At 47.6% G+C, this 20545-nt stretch overlaps 1 protein-coding gene and 1 non-coding gene across 2 annotated transcripts in view; both read left to right on the top strand.

Annotated features, from left to right (window-relative positions):
• Positions 1-22: 22 nt before the first annotated feature.
• LOC139022488 (coronin-7) lies at positions 23-5068 on the top strand. Its single transcript, XM_070440793.1, has 4 exons — positions 23-488; positions 2845-2941; positions 3390-3470; positions 4995-5068. The coding sequence occupies exons 1-4, from the start codon at positions 429-431 to the stop codon at positions 5066-5068; spliced, it is 312 nt and encodes a 103-aa protein (XP_070296894.1). The 5' UTR covers positions 23-428.
• A 4915-nt stretch (positions 5069-9983) lies between these two features.
• coro7 (coronin 7) overlaps positions 9984-20545 on the top strand; it is a 63780-nt gene continuing 53218 nt past the window's right edge. The window contains exons 1-2 of the transcript XR_002894936.2: positions 9984-10165; positions 11893-11968. This is a non-coding gene — a transcript (coronin 7). The remainder of the gene's footprint in view (positions 10166-11892; positions 11969-20545) is intronic.

The following is a 20545-nucleotide window of genomic DNA, read 5'->3' as shown; positions in this document are numbered from 1 at the left end:
GCATATGCGCAAGTCCCCACATGCGTAGTCCCCGCAGAAGAGTTGACTGTCAATAAATGTATTTTGTTTCAAGATGAGCGCAAACTAACTTTCACTCTGTTGAAACATCTGTACTTGAGAAACTGTGGAAGAGTATTTAAACATTTGTTTCCCATGTAGTCCGCTTCAAACTCACGGCAATTACGATTAAACGTTTCAAAACAGAAACATTTGGTATTTTACGGTGGTCAATCATCATTGATGAAGCTAAACAGGGGTCTGAGTCGATCGTCGATAGAATCGCTCACACAGTACAGCGAGTTGTGACAGTGCTGAACTCGAGAACTGTCATCTGAAAAGGAGTGTGCTGCTGAGTGCTCGCTCTTTTCGGATAGTATCAACAAGACAGAGATACCCGGAAGGCACGAAAGTTAATTTAGGTGACTAGAATGAATCGTTTCAAGACCTCCAAATTCAAAAACACCACCCCAAAGATCGGCAAGAAAGATGTAAGTAATGAGCGTTGCAAGAAAGCCTCGCCAGCATTGGTTCTTAGCAACGGTGAGAAGACGGAATGGAGTTGTGTTTTGGGGAACGTCTGAAAATGTTTGGAGGAAATTGAACTTCCTGCATATCTGCGGAAGGCTGCTGCATCGCAAGAGTGTGTTGGTAGAGAAACAATAGTCTACGAAAACCAAGTGCAAACCGCGAAGGCTGCTAACGTTAGTGTTAACCATGTGGTTATTATTATCTAGCTAGCTTTCAGCAGTCTATGCAAATTCCACATTTGAAATTGACAGCGGTTCGTATTGGTCAGGATTGTCAGATGCTACTGATAGGATGTGATGCCCATCATCACTGAATAGCCACATTGTTTAGAATGTATCGGAATTCCTGCTCTCATTGTAACCGGTCATCATTCTACAATGTAGCAGCAGTGCTCAGATTTGAGTTCTAAAGTGCACTGTACATACAGTGCGTATCCCTACGCCATTTAACAAAGCTTCTCTCTGTCAACCAATGACTGTAGGCTGTGAGTAAGATACACAGTGGCGGTGTCATGCCGTCAGTCCTGGTGATAGATACCTGGGAGTGCCTCGTTACACACGTTCGGGCTGTGCACCAATTTGCACAGACAGCCATCACTACTCCTTGTGGGGGCGATTATGTAACCCCTCCCACTGCTGTCTTGTGTTGACTGGCTGAGACAGTGGAAATGTCTGACATTCTTTATATTAAGTGGATGATTTAGGTATTGTGGAGAATGTCATTGTACAACCTGGTAGATCCTGATGATGCGAGTTGTTCTCTGGACTTGCTGTAGCTTAGCCCCGTGATAAAAACATAGTTGTGCCTTGAAGACTTCTCATGATGCCAGCCAGACACCTCGTACATGCTGTCAGATATAGTCTACCACCAATACAGCCCTTAGGAAATACCCAAGGGCTGTATTTGTATGTGCATGATGACCAACAGTGGTTAGGCCTACAGTGTACCACAGTACACTGCTGCACGGTCGAGCAATAGCTGAAGTTCACAACTGGTTTGGCATTGATGAGAGTTAAGTTCCCTTTTTATAATAGGCCTAAGCCATGAGTGACCCCTCCCTGGACAAAATAAAGCTTTAAAAGGGTGCTCTTATAAATCGGTTATGAAACATACCATTACTTGGATGCTTATTCTCCATGTAGCAAACCTCCACACAGTCTCAGTGTGAGTGAGTTCCATCTGCAGAGCAGATCTCTGATCCTGTTACGAGGACTGCCTCAGAAAAGCAACACTCAAAGCACCATCTCAAATGTTAGGAGCGAGCGAGGGAGGGATGGCGAGAGGGAGAACTCCAAGGAGTGAGTGAGTGAGAATGGGCACCTTGTTCTCTTTATGCCTGGCTGCCTGTGGAGCAGTAATATGTGTTTCCTGAGAGAGAGAAACTAGCTGTTTTGCTGGGCTGTCAGACACTGTCTGGGCTGCTAAGTGCTATCTGTACCTTCCCTGCCGGAGCCCGCGACAGTTTTCAGGCCTATTGTCTGACATGGTTAGCCCATAACGGTTTTGGCAGCAGTGTTATCAAACACACAGCGCTCCTGCCTCTGCCCTGTTGTTAGTGTTGTGAAAGGAGGCTCCCACTTCCTTAACATTCTGCTGATTCAACATGGACAGCAGAGGGTGTGTGTGTGTGTGTGTGTGTGTGTAACAACATGCCCTTTGATACCCTCTTCCTTATTATGACAGTTAGTCTGAATCTTCCTTATTATGACAGTTAGTCTGAATCTTCCTTATTATGACAGTTAGTCTGAATCTTCCTTATTTATGACAGTTAGTCTGAATCTTCCTTATTATGACAGTTAGTCTGAATCTTCCTTATTATGACAGTTAGTCTGAATCTTCCTTATTATGACAGTTAGTCTGAATCTTGGAAGTTTGGAGAAATGGTGTGTGTGTGCTCTGCCTCTGCATTTAAGTTATCCACAGTTTATTTTGGGAGGACAATGAACGGCTTTCCACTTCAGCAGTGTGTATCTAAAAGAGTGTGAGCTGCTATTCTCTTGTGTGGACTTGTCAAGGGAATGCTTAGGGTCCCACTCAGTTGGATAGACTTGCATTTAAGTGAACAGACAATAACTGAAACATTCTAATGGTTTTCTTGTCAAGTATAACAACAARTCTGTTCGTCCCTACTCTATTATATTAGCATAGGTCAGAAATAGCCTACTCATAATGACCGTTAGAGAGTGTCATCTTTTAGGCCACAGCGATCACCTTTGTTTTATCTGATGGCCAGTTCCTTAAGTCATCTTCCTAATGATAGCTCCAGTGTCCCACCACACCTACCCCTAATGCACTGTGAATTTCCCCTGTGTCCAGGGCTGGATCAGTAATGTCCGGGCAGGATCCTTCACCTCTCAGGGGAACCACATCAAATCCAGCACCAGGCTTGTGGCCTTCAACACTGACCAGGCCGGTAAGGTTAAGACTGAGTCAGGACAACTATAGGGCCGACCAGAACCATACTGTGCTTTCTTTTCAAAATGTCATTTCCTGCATGATTCCAGCAMCTATGGTGGATGTGGTATCCTTTRGGCACTATAGTGTGATTCAGGCAACAGTGGTATGCGGTTGGGGCTCAACTAAGAATATTCTGTCTGGTCTCTGTTATGAGGAGTCATGCTGTCTGTCTCTGGTATATTTACCTGTCTGTCTCTCTGGTATATTTACCTGTCTGTTTCTCTGGTATATTTACCTGTCTGTCTCTGGTAAGTTTACCTGGCTGTTGAAGCGTGTGTGAGCAGGTATTGCCATCACAGAGCAGATATCTCCATCTGTTTTGTTTGAGCAGGCCATATCAGTATGAAAGAGAGACTGTATAGATCACACTGTCTGTCTCGTGTGTGTGTCTTAATTGTCACCAGGTGGAGGAATGCTCGGCCTCACCTCTGTGGAACCAGGGTCTGATGGCAGGTGGACGGTGACTGTGATCCCATGTCATTCTGGTAAGATCCCTCTATCCACTTTTCATCCACTTTTCATTCATTTCTCCTGAATGGCGCAGCGGTATAAGGCTCTGCCTCTCAGTGCTAGAGGCATCACTATAGACCCTGGTTCGATCCCGGGCTGTATCACAACCTGCCGGGATGGGGAGTCCCATAAGGCGGCGCACAATTTGCCCAGCGTCGTCCGGGTTAGTGGAGGGTTTGGCCGGGGTAGGCCGTCATTGAAAAATCCCTCCTTCACAAGTGCCAGACACTATCCACTCATCACAACTCTCWAATTTTTCTCTCTGTTGTWTTACATTTCTTAAAGCTGCAATATGTAACATTTTGGGCGACCTAAACAATAAACAAATTCATATAGAAATGTGTGTCATAGATCTGTCATTCGCATTGAAAGGAAATATAAGAAGTAGATCTGTTCTATGTGCGCTATTTCTATGCTTCCCGTTAAYTTTTGTTTTCGTCTTTTGCTTCAAACAGCTGAAAATACAATATTTTTWGTTATGTYAAATATGTTTCACAGCGGTTTAGATGGTACAATGACTCTGTACACTACACTTGTTTGTRTTGTCACATAAACTGCAATTAAGTGAACTATTAGAATTTTAGCAACCAGGAAATGGCGGAGCAATTTCTGCATCGTGCGTCTTTAATTTTTCATATTCTTACCATGAGTACGTTTTACATAGCACAATAATTTATCTGGGATTGTACTGTCTCTCTGTCTTGCCAACTGCTATGGTCATTGTCACGACTACCGAGCAAAGGAGTTAGCTYGACAGTACAACCAGATCTGGAACTAGGTGTAGTGAACATGAGTCAGGTACATGGTTGCTCATGGTCTCGTGATGAGCTAGCCCTGCCTGCGACTTCAAAAATCAGTGTCCCAAAAGGGAATTTCCTCTTGGTCTAAAGTAGTTTCTAACGTGAGAGACCAGGGTTAAGATGTTTCAACCTTTTTCTAACTCACTCCCTTCTGTCTGCCTTTTTAATAAGACCAGTTTCTTAAAGGCCCAGTYCAGTCCAAAATGTGATTTCCTGTGTATTATATATATTTCCACACTAGGAGGTTGGAATAATACTGTGAAATTGTGAAAATTATTATAATGCCCTTTTAGTGTAAGAGCTGTTTGGAAAGACCGCCTGAAATTTCAACCCGTTTTGGTCGGATGGAGTTTTGGCCTGCCTGGTGACATTATCAGGCGGGAAGTTTGTTAATTTACCAATAAGAAAGAGGGTTCCAAACCTCTCTTTTGTTGTTTCTTTTTGACCATTTTAATTGAAACCAATCACAGTAAGGTACTTAATTGTTCCCCAGAAATGATTTGATATTGTGACAAAAACTGCTGCATTGGACCTTTAACTTACGAATTATATTCCTTGTTCCCAAGTGATCACAAGAGYAATGCAAATGCCATTGTTCTCAAATAAACCCTTAAACTTGTGACCTAAATATCTTGTTTGTCCTCCTCTGTCTCTCTCTCTCTCAGATCTGATAACTGATTTCTCCTCTCTGTCTCTCAGATCTAATAACTGATTTGGACTTCTCTCCGTTTGATGATAATCTCCTGGCTACCTGTTCTGCAGATGAACGGTGAGGCCCTCCTGTCTCCCTGTCCTCATTCCTCCAAGGCCCTCTGTCTCCCGTCCTCATTCCTCCAAGGCCCTCCTGTCTCCCTGTCCTCATTCCTCCAAGGCCCTCCTGTCTCCCTGTCCTCATTCCTCCAAGGCCCTCCTGTCTCCCTGTCCTCATTCCTCCAAGGCCCTCCTGCTCCCTGTCCTCATCCTCAAGCCCTGTCCCCATTCCTCCAAGGCCCTCTTGTCTCCCTGTCCCCATTCCCCAAGGCCCTCCTGTCTCCCTGTCCTCATTCCTCCAAGGCCCTCCTGTCTCCCTGTCCTCATTCCTCCAAGGCCCTCCTGTCTCCCTGTCCTCATTCCTCCAAGCCCTGTCCCCATTCCTCCAAGGCCTCTTGTCTCCCTGTCCCCATTCCTCCAAGGCCCTCCTGTCTCCCTGTCCTCATTCCTCCAAGCCCTCCTGTCTCCCTGTCCTCATTCCTCCAAGGCCCTGTCCTCATTCCTCCAAGGCCCTCTTGTCTCCCTGTCCCCATTCCTCCAAGGCCTCCTGTCTCCCTGTCCTCATTCCTCTATGGCCCTCCTGTCTCCCTGCCTCATTCCTCTATGGCCCTGTCTTCATTTTCTTTTTTACGTCCTTCATTCCTTCCTTCCTCTTGACCTTTCACCTATAAGATAAGTGATAGCTTTAAGAGAGGAAGGAAGGAAAGGAGTTTGTTATGGTCATACACTCTGGTTGTTGTATTTTTTCATGGTACATGCACATACTCATGAACAGTTGTTTGTATTTTTAGGCGGGAACGAGGGCTATGACACATCTGGATGAAAAAATGAATTGCATTGACTGTTATTATGTGGAAAGAAACCTTTGAAGTCACTCAGAGTCCGTGTGTGAGTGTGTATGCAGACTCAGCAGCAGGGTCTGCCTCAGAGGCTGAGTAAACACATGTACAGCCACACTGAGCCGAAGCCTCAGTGCACAGTAAAGTACCCAGCATATGTAGAGGAGCCCTGAGCTCAGCTAGGATACTTTATATTCCCAGTTTCATCTGCTGCCAAGAAGACATTGTTATAGTCACCTTGTTTGTGCTGAGTAAACACACCAACACACACCACACCACACACACACACACACACACACACCACCACAACACACACACACACACACACCACACACACACACACACCACCACAGACGTCCACACCCACAAAAACACATGTACACAACACACCACACACACACACAGACGTCCACACCCACAAACACATGTACACACACACACACACACACACACACACACACACACACACACACGTCCACACCCACAAAAACACATGTACACACACACACACACAGACGTCACACCCCACAAAACACATGTACACACACACACACACACACAGACGTCCACACCCACAAAAACACATGTACACACACACACACACACACACACACACACACAACACACACACACCACACACACAACACACACACACACCACCACACACACACACAGACGTCCACACCCACAAAAACACATGTACACACACACACCCTGTTTTAAGACCTTGCCATCGCTTTGGGCTCCCAAGTGGTGCAGTGGTCTAAGACACTGCATCTCAGTGCAAGAGGCATCACTGCAGTACCTGGTTCGAATCCAGACTGCATCACATCCGGCCGTGGTTAGGAGTCCCATAGGGCGGCGCTCAATTGGCCCAGCGTCGTCTGGGTTGCCGGGGTAGGGTTAGGGGTAGCCGTCATTTTAAATAAGAATTTGTTCTTAACTGACTTGCCTAGTTAAATAAAACATAATAAAACAGGCCCCAGGTGGCATTAAAAAGCGCCAATTTACCTCCTTATTGCTGGATTATCTGTTATCCTGTATCTGCAGCTGTATACCACTTGGTTCTCCAGTCCTGGTGTCAGTAGTCCTAGTAGGAGAAACATGGCCCAGGTGTCAGTAGTCCTAGTAGGGAAACATGGTCCAGGTGTCAGTAGTCCTAGTAGGAGAGAACATGGTCCAGGTGTCAGTAGTCTTAGTAGGGGAAACATGGTCCAGGTGTCAGTAGTCCTAGTAGGGAGAACATGGTCCAGGTGTCAGTAGTCCTAGTAGGGAGAACATGGTCCCGGTGTCAGTAGTCCAGTAGTGAGAACATGGTCCAGGTGTCAGTAGTCCTAGTAGGGTGAACATGGTCCAGGTGTCAGTAGTCCTAGTAGGGAGAACATGGTCCAGGTGTCAGTAGTCCTAGTAGGGAGAACATGTCCAGGTGTCAGTAGTCCTAGTAGGGAGAACATGGTCCAGGGTTCAGTAGTCCTAGTAGGGAGAACATGGTCCAGGTGTCCGTAGTCCTAGTAGGGAGAACATGGTCCAGGGTCAGTAGTCCTAGTAGGGAGAACATGGTCCAGGTGTCAGTAGTCCTAGTAGGTAGAACAGGTCCAGGTGTCCGTAGTCCTAGTAGGGAGAACAGGGTCCAAGTGTCAGTAGTCCTAGTAGGGAGAACATGGTCCAGGTGTCAGTAGTCCTAGTAGGGAGAACATGGTCCAGGTGTCAGTAGTCCTAGTAGTGAAAGCTCCAATGTTTAACAGTAGGTGTTGGGATGGGCATACTGAGTCTGCTGCAGTGGGTTTTAGGGCAAGGCCAGCTGTTGGAAATTAACTCACTGTTCCTTAACAACAGGGTTGGGGCTAATGGCATGTCTATACTCGCCTTTCAATGTTCAGAGAGTGTAGCTGGTTTGAATATTCGTGAGTGTAGCTGGGGTTTGAATGTTCAGTGAGTGTAGCTGGGGTTTGAATGTTCAGTGAGTGTAGCTGGGGTTTGAATGTTCAGTGAGTGTAGCTGGGGTTTGAATGTTCAGTGAGTGTAGCTGGGGTTTGAATGTTCAGTGAGTGTAGCTGGGGTTTGAATGTCAGTAGTGTAGCGGGTTTGAATGTTCAGTGAGTGTAGCTGGGGTTGAATGTTCAGTGAGTGTAGCTGGGGTTTGAATGTTCAGTGAGTGTAGCTGGGGTTTGAATGTTCAGTGAGTGTAGCTGGGGTTTGAATGTTCAGTGAGTGTAGCTGGGGTTTGAGCGTTCAGCGAGTGTAGCTGGGGTTTGAGCGTTCAGCGAGTGTAGCTGGGGTTTGAATGTTCAGCGAGTGTAGCTGGGGTTTGAATGTTCAGTGAGTGAGCTGGGGTTTGAATGTTCAGCGAGTGTAGCTGGGGTTTGAATGTTCAGTGAGTGTAGCTGGGGTTTGAATGTTCAGTGAGTGTAGCTGGGGTTTGAATGTTCAGAGAGTGTAGCTGGGGTTTGAATGTTCAGCGAGTGTAGCTGGGGTTTGAGCGTTCAGCGAGTGTAGCTGGGGTTTGAATGTTCAGCGAGTGTAGCTGGGGTTTGAACGTTCAGCGAGTGTAGCTGGGGTTTGACGTTCAGTGAGTGTAGCTGGGGTTTGAGCGTTCAGCGAGTGTAGCTGGGTGTTGAGCGTTCAGCGAGTGTAGCTGGGGTTTGAGCGTTCAGCGAGTGTAGCTGGGGGTTTGAGCGTTCAGCGAGTGTAGCTGGGGTTTGACGTTCAGCGGTGTAGGCTGGGGTTTGAGCGTTCAGCGAGTGTAGCTGGGGTTTGAGCGTTCAGCGAGTGTAGCTGGGGTTTGAGCGTTCAGCGAGTGTAGCTGGGGTGAAGGGATCCGTTTAAGTCTTTGCCTTCGATKACCTACTGACATGGAGCAAGATACAAACCTCAAAACCTTCTCTCTAACATTAGATAGACATATGTTACATTTGCATGTGTATAATACTGTATTTATATGCATGTGTAACATACACTTGCTTCCATTCAGCCACAAGAGCATTAGTGAGGTTGGGCTCTGATGTTGGGCGATTAGACCAGACTCGCAGTTGGCGTTCCCATTCATCCCCAAGGTGTTCAATGGGGTTGAGGTCATGGCTCTGTGTAGGCCAGTCAAGTTCTTCCACACCAATCTCAACAAACCATTTCTGTATGGATCTCGCTTTGTGCACCGGGGCATTGTCATGCTGAAACAGGAACGGGCCTTCCTCAATGCTGTAGCTAAGATTTCCCTTCACTGGAACTAAGGGGCCCGAACCATGATAAACAGCCCCAGACCATTATTCCTCCTCCACCAGACTTTACAGTTGGCACTATGCAGTCGGGCAGGGAGCGTTCTCAAACMCAGATTTGTCGGTCGGACTGCCAGATGATGAAGCATCACTCAAGAGAACATGTTTCCACTGCTCCAGAGTCCAATGGCGGCGGGCTTTACACCACTCCAGCCGACGCTTAGCATTGCGCATGGTGATCTTAGGCTTGTGTGCGGCTGCTGGGCCATAGAAACCCAGTTCATGAAGTTCCCGATGAACAGTTCTTGTGCTGACGTTGTTTCGAGACAGTTTGGAACTCGGGTAGTGAGTGTTGCAACCGTGAACAGACGATTTTACGCACTACGCACTTTAGCACGCCACAGTCCCGTTCTGTGAGCTTGTGTGGCCAACCACTTCGCGGCTGAGCCGTTGTTGCTCCTCGACGTTTCCACTTCACAATAACAGCACTTACAGTTGACTGGGGCAGCTCTAGAAAGGCAGACATTTGACGAACTGACTTATTGGGAAGGTGGCTTCCTATGACGATGCCACGTTGAAAGTCCCTGAGCTCTTGAGTAAGGCCATTCTACTGCCAATGTTTGTCTATTCAGATTGCATGGGTGTATGCTTGATTTGATACACCTGTCAGCAGTGGGTGTGGCTGAATCCATTCATTGGAAGGGGTGTCCACATACTTTTGTAATTATTGTGTATGTCACTGTCTTCATGTCTGATTGAGAGCCCATTCACCTGACACTCTTGTTTGTGTGTGTTTGTGTGTGCGCAAGTGTGTGTCTCTTTTACTCAGCACAACAAGGTCACTAAAAACATGCTTTCTTGGCCTGGTGTGTGTCCATGCAGGTGAAGCTGTGGCGTGTGTGTGAACCAGAACAGGAGCAGCCTGGGGGGGCGGAGGTGACCCTGTGTCCCGGAGAGGGGCGTCTGGAGCTGGTCGCCTTCCACCCCACCTCCTCTGGCCTGCTGGCTGTGGGCTCCACCAAGACAGTCCAGCTCTGGGACACCAGCCGCCAACAATCACCGCTAGCAGGTAGGAGACACTGGAGGAGAGGAGCTATACACTATGTGCAGGCATGAAAGAATGGTGAATGCATGAACACACACTCTCTTATAGACACTAACAAAGGATTGAAGGAACGCACGCAAACACACATGCATGAACGATGAACACACACACTCATCACTCACTCACATGGATCCATACAGTACAAACACTTCTTCACACAAATATACCAGCAAACAGACCATACACACAATCTGTCAGTCAGTTTGATCCTTTCACATTGATTTAGTTTCCTTCTGCTCTGTGTCACAGTAATGTGTTATACACGTCTCTGTGTTATTGGTGTATCACGTCTCTATGTTGGGCTCTTGCGAGGCGGTTTTGTCTTCGTAGCCTTTGGTTTCCTCAGGGTGACTCCGTCTCACTGACAGACAGGCCGTCTATGCTGTCTCTGCTACTGGAGAGAGGTTGAGGTAATGTCTGCCTCTTCTCAGTATCCGTGGCTGTCTGGTCTGGGTGGCGTGGCTCAGTTTGCTTATCCACTGGCCTTCCACTGACAGACAGGCTCCACCATGATGGCTGATGCTGCTCACTGCTGCCCCCACAGGCTGTGCCCTGCCCTTCCATTACTCCTTAACCACCCCTCTCTGACCCCTGACCCTGCTGTCTAGGTTCATCAGGGGGAATCTAATTAATTTTTTACCCCATTTTCTCTCCAATTTCGTGGTATCCAATTGGTAGTTACAGTCTTGTCTCATCGCTGAAACTCCCGTACGGACTCGGGAGAGGCGAAGTTCGAGAGCCGTGCGTCCCACGAAACATAACCCAGCCAAGCCGCACTGCTTCTTGACACAATGCCCGCTTAACCTCGAAGCCAGCCGCACCAATGTGTCGGAGGAAACACTGTACACCAGGTGACTGTGTCAGCGTGCACTGCGCCCGGCCCGCCACAGGAGTCGCTAGTGCGCGATGGGACAAGAACATCCCTGCCGGCCAAACCCTCCCCTAACCCGGACAACGCCGCCCCATGGGTCTCCCGGTCGCGGCCGGGAGACAGAGCCTGGACTCAAGATCTCTAGTGGCACAGCTAGTACTGCGATGCAGTGCCTTAGACCACTGCGCCACTCGGGAGGCCTAGAGGGTGAACCTCAACACTGGGGGACTGTGTCCCGTGTGACGACTTTCTTCACCATTTAACAAATGCTGTTGTCATCTATGCCATCTACTGTCGTGTCATCATAACCCATACATGCTATGCTGTGTCCAACCAGCCATAGCACCATAACCTCATTATGTTCTGTGTGCCATTGATCCAGGGGGTCTTAACTGGGTCAACTGGGTCTGCTTTGGAGTTTCTACAATTGATGTACTGTTTCATCCTGTGTTTCCCTCTGTGTCTTGTGTCTTGGCCCCCACCTGTCCTTTGTCTTGGCCCTCACCTGTCCCTTGTCTTGGCCCCCACCTGTCCCGTGTCTTGGCCCCCACCTGTCCCCGTGTCTTGGCCTCACCTGTCCTGTGTCTTGGCCTCCACCTGTCCTGTGTCTTGGCCTCACCTGTCCTGTGTTTCTACCTGTGCTTTCTTTTCTTTCTGTCTCTTCATCCTGAATCTGTTCTTTATGTACTTTGTTGTTCCCGGTCTTGTGTTAACCTGTGCTGTTGACCTCTCTGTGACCTTTCCTTGACCTCCCCTGTGATAACCTGCGGGCTGAGCTGACCAGTCTCTTGACCTCTGACCTGTGTTTGTCTGTCTGCAGCTCTGGAGCCGCACGGTGATCAGCTGCAGAGTCTTAGCTGGAAACAGGCGGCTCCCTGCTGGCTTCCTCCTGCAAGGTGAGTCAGTCCTACAGTACATACTGAGACAAGACAGGAACTATTATTGTCATGTACAGTACATCTAAATATAAACTCAGCAAAAAAAGAAACGTCCTCTCACTGTCGACTGCGTTTATTTTCAGCAAACTTAACATGTGTAAATATTTGTATGAATGAACATACAAAGATTCAACAACTGAGACATAAACTGAACAAGTTCCACAGACATGTGACTAACAGAAATTGAATAAGTGTTCCCTGAACAAAGGGGGGGTCAAAATCAAAAGTAACAGTCAGTATCTGGTGTGGCCACCAGCTGCATTAAGTACTGCAGTGCATCTCCTTCTCATGGACTGCACCAGATTTGCAAGTTATTGCTGTGAGATGTTACCCCACTCTTCCACCAAGGCACCTGCAAGTTCTCTGACATTTGTGGGGGGAATGGCACTAGCCCTCACCCTCTGATCCAACAGGTCCCAGACGTGCTCAATGGGATTGAGATCCAGGCCTTTCGCTGGCCATGGCAGAACACTGACATTCCTGTCTTGCAGGAAATCACACACAGAACGAGCAGTATGGCTGGTGGCATTGTCATGCTGGAGGGTCATGTCAGGGTGAGCCTGCAGGAAGAGTACCACATGAGGGAGGAGGATGTCTTCCTTGTAATGCACAGCGTTGAGATTGCCTGCAATGACAACAAGCTAGTCCGATGATGCTGTGACACACCGCCCCAGACCATGACGGACCCTCCACCTCCAAATCAATCCCGCTCCAGAGTACATGCCTCGGTGTAACGCTCATTCCTTTAACGATAAACGCGAATCCGACCATCACCCCTGGTGAGACAAAACTGCGAAGAGTGAAGAAACACTCATTAGTGAAGAGCACTTTTTGCCAGTACTGTTTGGTCCAGCGACGGTAGGTTGTTCCCATAAGCGACATTGTTGCCGGTGATGACCGCTTTACAACAGGCCTACAAGCCCTCAGTCCAGCCTCTCTCAGCCTATTGCGGACAGTCTGAGCACTGATGGAGGGATTGTGCGTTCCTGGTGTAACTCGGGCAGTTGTTGTTGCCATCCTGTACCTGTCCCGCAGGTATGCTGTTCGGCTGTACCAATCCTGTGCAGGTGTTACACGCGGTCTGCCACTGTGAGGACGATCAGCTGTCCGTCCTGTCTCCCTGTAGCGCTGTCTTAGGCGTCTCACAGTACGGACATTGCAATTTATTGCCCTGGCCACATCTGCAGTCCTCATGCTCCTGGCAACATGCCTAAGGCACGTTCACTCCTGGGGCGGTCTCTCTCTGTTTTTGGCCTGTGGCTTTTTTGTGTTGGTTGGCCTCCGGGTTTTTCCTTCCGGCTGTTGTGTGTGGTGTGGTTGTGTGTGTGGGTGGTGCGGGTTCCGTGTTCGGTGGATTGGTTGTCGGTCGCGGGTCCGCGTGCGTGCGTCGGGGGCCCCGGGGGTGGGTCTGCGTTGTTGTGTTTTCTCCTGCGCCCCTTTTGTGTTCCGTCATTGCGGCGGGGCTTTGTGGTGTGGTGTCTGCAGTGTGTCTCCGTCGCTCTCTGTGCTCTTGGTTCCCTCCTGGCTTTCCGCTGGGTGGGCCTTTCACGTGGGTTGTGTGTGTGTGTGTGGTGTGTGGTGTGTGTGTGTGTGTGTGTGTGGGCCGAGTCCTGCTGTTTCTCCGCGGCTGCCTCTCTTTCGTGTTGTTCTGAGTTTGCTGTGGTTTTCGGGCTTTTTCGTTGTCTGTCGGTCTCGTGTGCGCCGCCGTGTGCTCGGCGGGTTGGTCTGTTTCCTTTTTTTTTCCTGGTTGTGTGTGGTTGGTGTGTGTGTGTGTTGTGTGTGTGTGTGTGTGTGGTGGTGGTGTGTGTGTGTGTGTGTGTGTTGTGTGTTATCCGGCGTGGGTCCGTTTTGCCGCCGGGCCTTGTTCGTTTGGCTTGTTGTGCCGTTCGCTTCGGGGTTTGCTGTGCGTATGCTTCGCGCGGTCCTCTGTGCTGGCCGTTCCGCTCGGCGGTTGTGGGGCTTCCCCTCTCGCGCGGTTTGCTGGCACGTCTGTCGCGAGGTTTGTGGCCGTCGCTGTTCGTTTGCCGCGCGGTGTGGGAGGCGGGTTCGGCTGTTTTTTGGTTGTCGGTTGTGGGGTTTGGGTGGGTTTTGCCTTGTTGTTTCGTTGCTGGCCTTTGCTTGTGGTGTTTTTGCGCCTGCCCGTTTGCCCTGGGTTCTTCTTGGTCGTTCGTGTGTTTTTTTTTCCTTTCGTGTCTGCGGTGTTCTGCTGCGTGTGCGTGCTGCGCCGTCCTGTGTTGGCGGGCTCTTTGTTCCTCGGGTCTGGGCGCTGCGGGTTGGTTTCTTTCGTTCGTCGCGGTTTCGTGTTTTTTTTGGTTTTTTTTTTTCTGTTTTGGTTTTTTTTTTTTGGCTCTGGTTTGGTGTCTTTTTTTTTTGTTTTTTTTTTTTGTTTTGCGGCAGATGCAGCAGCGACCTCTGGGCTGTTTTTCTTTCGTTTAGGTGTTTTTCAAAAGTCAGTAGAGGCTTATAGGTCTCTTAAGCTGTCCTATTTTTTCTTTCCGTTTTCTTAACTGTGACTATCAATTGCTACTCGTTCTCTTTAGTTTTAGTGTCTTCAATCGCACCGTTCTCCACCAGGTGCTACTTGTTTCAATCCTTATATTTTGTTTATCGTTCATTGAACCAACTGTCTTATGTGGAAACGGTGTTTAAACTCTTTACACGTGAACGATGTGTGGATATTTTGTAACTTGGAGTGTTATGAATTAATTTTCGATAAGACTCTAGCGGGCCTGGATGTTGGCTAAGAAGGATGGTCAGAAAGTGCATGCTCTCAGCGATAGTTTCGTTGTGATCTATTCTTTTCAACTGGGGATCCTATCACGATAAAGGTTTGTCCACATAGCACCTCCTCTATCCTTTGTGTTTGTCGTGTTGGAATACTCTTCCCAAACTCGGTCTAGTGGCAACAATAGAGTAGAGGTTGCACAATAGGATGGGTGTGTTTTGAACATCTAGTATATTTGCGTCGTTGTACTTGTGTGCGAATTCCCCACTCGAAAAAAGCTACAAGCTTAACACCTGACATGTTTGTTGCTCATTTTACATACTGTATTATTTGTTCTGGCTGATTTTAATGGTCAGGTGGCAGTGTAGATGCTTTTATGTTCCAGCTTCAATTACCATTGCAGTATATGATTACCGTGTCCCGTTCTTTTTTTTTTCTTTGAAAATACAGGTATCAGATACTTTCTTAGACCAAATCTCGCCCTTAAATGGCAAAGAATCTAAGAAATCATTAAACGAGGCAATTATGTCAGATGTGGGCTACCGCCATTTAAATAGTGTTTACGAATATGTGTAATTAATGGTGTGTATTATCGCACCATATGGGACCTACGTTCGTAGATATTGCATAGTCAGTGGGTAAGAATATATGTACAGAGTCAGTAGTTTAGTTTAGGATGTAGGTGCCCTGTGAGAGACTATTCCATATAATTTTATTATTCAGTGGCGTAAACCAGGCGTTGTGGCTGGGTGTCTGTGGTGAATGGGTAAGGTCATATATTAGAGAGACCCCTGAAGGTTGTTGGCGCGTGTTTTCTCGCCTCGCTGGAGTGGACGATTGTAGAGTTAGCATTATTTTGGCGTGCCCAAGGAGGTGTAGGTCTCTTATGCCTCTCACAGTGTTCCCACGCTTCATGTGGTGCTGTAGCTGCGCCTCGGGCCGGCTCTCACGTAATGTGATCCATGATGATGAGGGGCGCGAATTCTTGTCGATCTCCGTTCTGCCGGGATGGAATTACTGTTAGTTAAGCTTGTAGTAGGCGCGTCTCAGCGATAGGAGGTTGCGCGCAGGGCGGGTGTTAGCGTTTGAGAGAGGGCTGATACGTGGTCTCCCGTGGTTGCTGATGTGGATCGGCTTCAGGCTCGCTGTACAGTTATATTTCAGCATCTGTTTTGAGGCGGACCATCGTCAACGGTAGGTCAAACAGGGGTGACAACTCATTTGAATGCGCTGACCCGGGTCGCTAGTTCTTTGTACTGGGTGGGTCTGATTTCGACTTGTGTTCTCACTTTTTAATAGCTCGTGGAGGTAGGAGATTGTGTCTCGGAATGGAAGAGGACGCTCAGAGGTCCACTTCCCTGGGGTGTTTCTGGAAGAAGTTGGAGGATAGGGTGGTAGGCTATCTCGGGGGGGTGTATTGGAGCAAAGAGCGGTAGGGATGTCTGAGATCACGAGTGTCGTGTAGTTTCATATGTTGAGTATGACGCGCTACTGTTTGTGCTAAAGTTGTTTTTTATTGTGATGTAGTCACATAGCTGTTTTATATGGCTGTGCTGGTGAGTACAGTTGTTAATCTTTGCGAGAGGTTGGTCAAGGTGGGTTGTGTGATCCTGCAGGCTGTGGGAGCGAGGTTTGTTCAAGGGTCTTCCCCTTATTCAAACATTAGTTAGGTTGTTTGTAAGTTGTTTAGTGCCGAGGACAAGGCGCTGTTCCCTATGTGAGAGGATCGAGCTTAGTGGGTGTAAGTTCATCAGCCTTCCTATTAACATTAGTTAGTGTGTAGTTATCAGCTCCTTTGCCTATGTATACCATTTAGGTGTTAGTCGTGTTTGTTAACTGCGAGCCCGTTGTTCTTCTCTCTATTAGATATTTTATTAGTGTGTTAGTTTGTCTCAGCCTTGCCTTTCAAGGCATTGTGGTTATGTGTGCTGTTATGCTTACCAGCCTTTTCTATCTATCATTTTAGTTTAGGTTGTTAGTTATCTTAGCCTTCCTATTATTTTTTACTACCATTATGTTAGTGTTGTTAGTTATTCAGCCTTCTATTAACATTAGTTAGAGTGTGTTAGTTATCAGCCTTCCTTATTAACATTAGTTAGTGTGTTAGTTATCGACCTTCTGGCTTATTAACATTAGTTAGTGTGTTAGATTACATCCTTCATATAACATTAGTAGTGTGTTAGTTATCCAGCCTTCCTATTAACATTAGTTAGTGTGTTAGTTATTAGGGAAGAAAATAGCAAAAACATTTTGTAATTGAAAACTAAAACAAGGGTTTCTTATTGGACAAGTCCAGGTAGTCCCGCTCTGTTTCAGCCCATTTGGTGCATAATGAACATGATCCTGCGATGTGTGCAGGGCTTGGGGTCAGAGGTCACTGGGTTTTCTGCATGCGGGGCCTGATGGATGCCGTCCTACACTAAACAGTGTTACCCGCCTCCAGCGCCTCGTTAAGGCCTAACTAATGACACATCCAATGTTCCCTTCTGTTTTCTGTTGTTTGAGAGACAATGAAAAAAATAGGCAACTTGGCCAGATAACTATATCACACTACTAACTAATGTTAATAGGAAGACTTGGCTGATAACTAACACACTAACTAATGTTAATAGGAAGACTTGTCGATGAATACAACCCAAGCCTCTTCTCCCCAACTGCCCCGCGCGACCCCTGCCTCTCCTGGGGAGAAGGGAGCTATAGTAAGAGTCCTATCTCCACCGCTGCTCCCTGACAGGTTCTGCAAGTTACTGCCTTTTTAAAGCAAAGTAAAGAGCAGAGGTGAAAAACACACAGGAGGGACCTCAATCCTCACCTGGACACAGAGGCCGTCGCAAGGCCCCAAGAGCGGGTGATTTAGCGCCCCAGGAGAAAGGACCTAGGCATGGAGGCATGTGCGGTGCCCCTCCTGTCGTAAAGGAAATAATAACTGTGCTGGAAGGTATTTCCATCGTGTGTGCGTTCGTGTGTGCGCGTGCGTATGCACGGTTGAGTAGGGGGTGCCAGAGTGGAGGGAGCTTTGGGTTTATGGAAAGGGGGCAGAGGGAGAGAGAGGGAGTTTATGAGTGGAATGGTTTCATGTGTAGTTGTAGTTGAACTTGGACATTAGGCAGGGGCCTTTTCATCAGCGGGGGTTAACATAACTCATTTTTTACACTTCCTGCCTTTTGAGGTACAGTATGTGCTGTGGCAATGTTGGTGTACTTCCCTTGTCCTCTCCTGCTCTCTTGGACACTTTCTCTGTCACATACAGATCTAGAATCGGCTTTCTATTTCGCAACAAAGCCTCCTTCACTCACGCTGCCAAACATACCCTCATAAAACTGACTATCCTACTGATCCTTGACGTTGGTGATGTCATCTACAAAATAGCTTCCAATACTCTACTCAGCAAACTGGACGCAGTCTATCACAGTGCCATCCGTTTTGTTACTAAAGGCCCTTATACCACACACCACTGCGACCTGTATGCTCTCGTTGGCCGCCTTCGCTACATATTCGTCGCCAGACCCCCTGGCTCCAGGTCATCTATACGTCTATGCTAGGTAAAGCTCCGCTTATCTCAGGCTCACTGGTCACGATAACAACACCCACCCGTAGCATGCGCTCCAGCAGGTATATCTCACTGGTCATCCCCAAAGCCAACACCTCCTTTGGCCTCTTTTCCTTCCAGTTCTCTGCTGCCAGTGACTGGACGAATTTCGCTGAAGCTGGAGACTTATATTTCCCTCACTAACTTTAAACATCAGCTATCTGAGCAGCTAACCGATCGCTGCAACTGTAAATGTCCATCTGTAAATAGCCCACCCAATATACCTACCTCATCCCCATATTGTTTTTATAAAATGTTCTGCTCTTTTGCACACCAGTATCTCTACTTGCACATCATCATCTGCTCATCTATCACTCCAGTGTTAATCTGCTAAATTGAAATTACTTCGCTACTATGGCCTATTTATTGCCTTACCTCCTCACGCCATTTGCACACACTGTATATAGACTTTCTTTTTTTTCTATTGTGTCATTGACTGTACGTTTGTTTATCCCATGTGTAACTTTGTGTTGTTGTTTGTGTCGCTTTGCTTTACTTGGCCAGGTCGCAGTTGTAAATGAGAACTTGTTCTCAACTAGCCTACCTGGTTAAATAAAGGTAAAATAAATAAAAAATAAAAAATCTGGTTGGGTTCTCTGAGACAGAGCAAGAGCCCTGGGTGCTTTGTGTTCATTTGTTGCCAAACATAACATATTTTTTTTTGATTAAAACAGGGAAGGACTACCTGAACTTGTGCAATAAGAAATGCTAATTGTAGGTTTCTGTGCAAAACATTTAAAAAGGTTTCCATAAGATACCTTTTAGTAGACCAAGCAAGATCAAAACCCTGTCGTATGTCGTATGACTCTGTGTGCTTGACAATTGTGTGTGTCAGAGTGGGGGTCATTTCCAGTGACCAGAAAGGATTTCAGCCATCAGTCAGTCAGTGAGGGTCCGTGCTCAGACCAGAATTACTCTTAACATGATGATGGTCCTTAGGAAGGCTGCTGCTGGCCTGAGAGAGTGGAGGGGTGGAGAGAGAGAGTGGAGGGTGGAGAGAGAGAGAGTGGAGGGGTGGAGAGAGAGAGAGTGGAGGGGTGGAGAGAGAGAGAGAGAGAGCGAGGGGTGGAGAGAGAGAGAGAGAGAGCGGAGGGGTGGAGAGAGAGCGGAGGGTGGAGAGAGAGAGAGCGGAGGGGTGGAGAGAGAGCGGAGGGTGGAGAGAGAGAGAGTGGAGGGGTGGAGAGAGAGAGATCGGAGGGTGGAGAAAGAGGAGAGAGAGGGGGGGGGAGACTGAGCGAGTGAGTGAGGCCGAGAGATGGACAGAGAAGAAAGAGAAAAGCGAAAGACAGAAAAAGAAGGGAAAACAGAGTGGAGGAAAAATGTGACACTAGATGAGAGCGTCTGGGGTTCTGGCTTCTCTGGGTTGACTGAGACCTGGGGTGTAATTTAACTCAATGGGCCCTTCAATCTCTCCGATACCCTTTATTAAGCAAATAGGCCCTGCCAACGTGTGTTCAGTTGAGGCCGGGCTCATGGGGACTCAGCACTCATCATAACAGGGCCTGGGGTTTGTTCATTAGGCACTAAATGGAAGAAAACAGAGCGACTGGGAAACTACCAATAAGAGACGCTCATTTTTGTTTTCTGTTGCAAAACGTTTTGCTATGGTGTGCTCTAAAACATACTACCCAGATTTAGGGGCCTAGAGATGCATAATTCCATCAAGGGCTGAAACAGACAGATTCTAAACACTGCAGTTCACCTTCCCTAACCTGTTCCATCAATCCTACACCAAAAAGAGAAACAGTTCCTAACCCGTTCCTCTCTCACTACCTCTGTCTTCATGTACTGAACAGCTTCTTTCACTTTCTCCCCATGCTGTTGTCTGCAGCAGGTATGACCTCTCTATGGAGTCTTATAGCTTCTTCAGCAGCAGGTATGACCTCTCTATGGAGTCTTATAGCTTCTTCAGCAGCAGGTATGACCTCTCTATGGAGTCTTATAGCTTCTGCAGCAGCAGGTATGACCTCTCTATGGAGTCTTATAGCTTTGCAGCAGCAGGTATGACCTCTCTATGGAGTCTTATAGCTTCTGTTAATGTGGGTTTTTCACATTATGCGTTCAAAACGGTGAACAGATTTTCCCCTTTCTCTTCATATTGGATATACTTTTTATCCAGCTCCGTTTAATAGACACACACACACACACACACATCACACACACACGACACACACACACAACACACACACACACACACACACACACACACACACACACACAC

The sequence above is a fragment of the Salvelinus sp. IW2-2015 genome, unplaced genomic scaffold, assembly GCF_002910315.2.
Source record: "Salvelinus sp. IW2-2015 unplaced genomic scaffold, ASM291031v2 Un_scaffold3020, whole genome shotgun sequence".
Taxonomy (NCBI): domain Eukaryota; kingdom Metazoa; phylum Chordata; class Actinopteri; order Salmoniformes; family Salmonidae; genus Salvelinus; species Salvelinus sp. IW2-2015.
The sequence above is the reverse complement of the archived record's forward strand: the minus strand, read 5'-3'. Positions and strand labels throughout refer to the sequence as shown.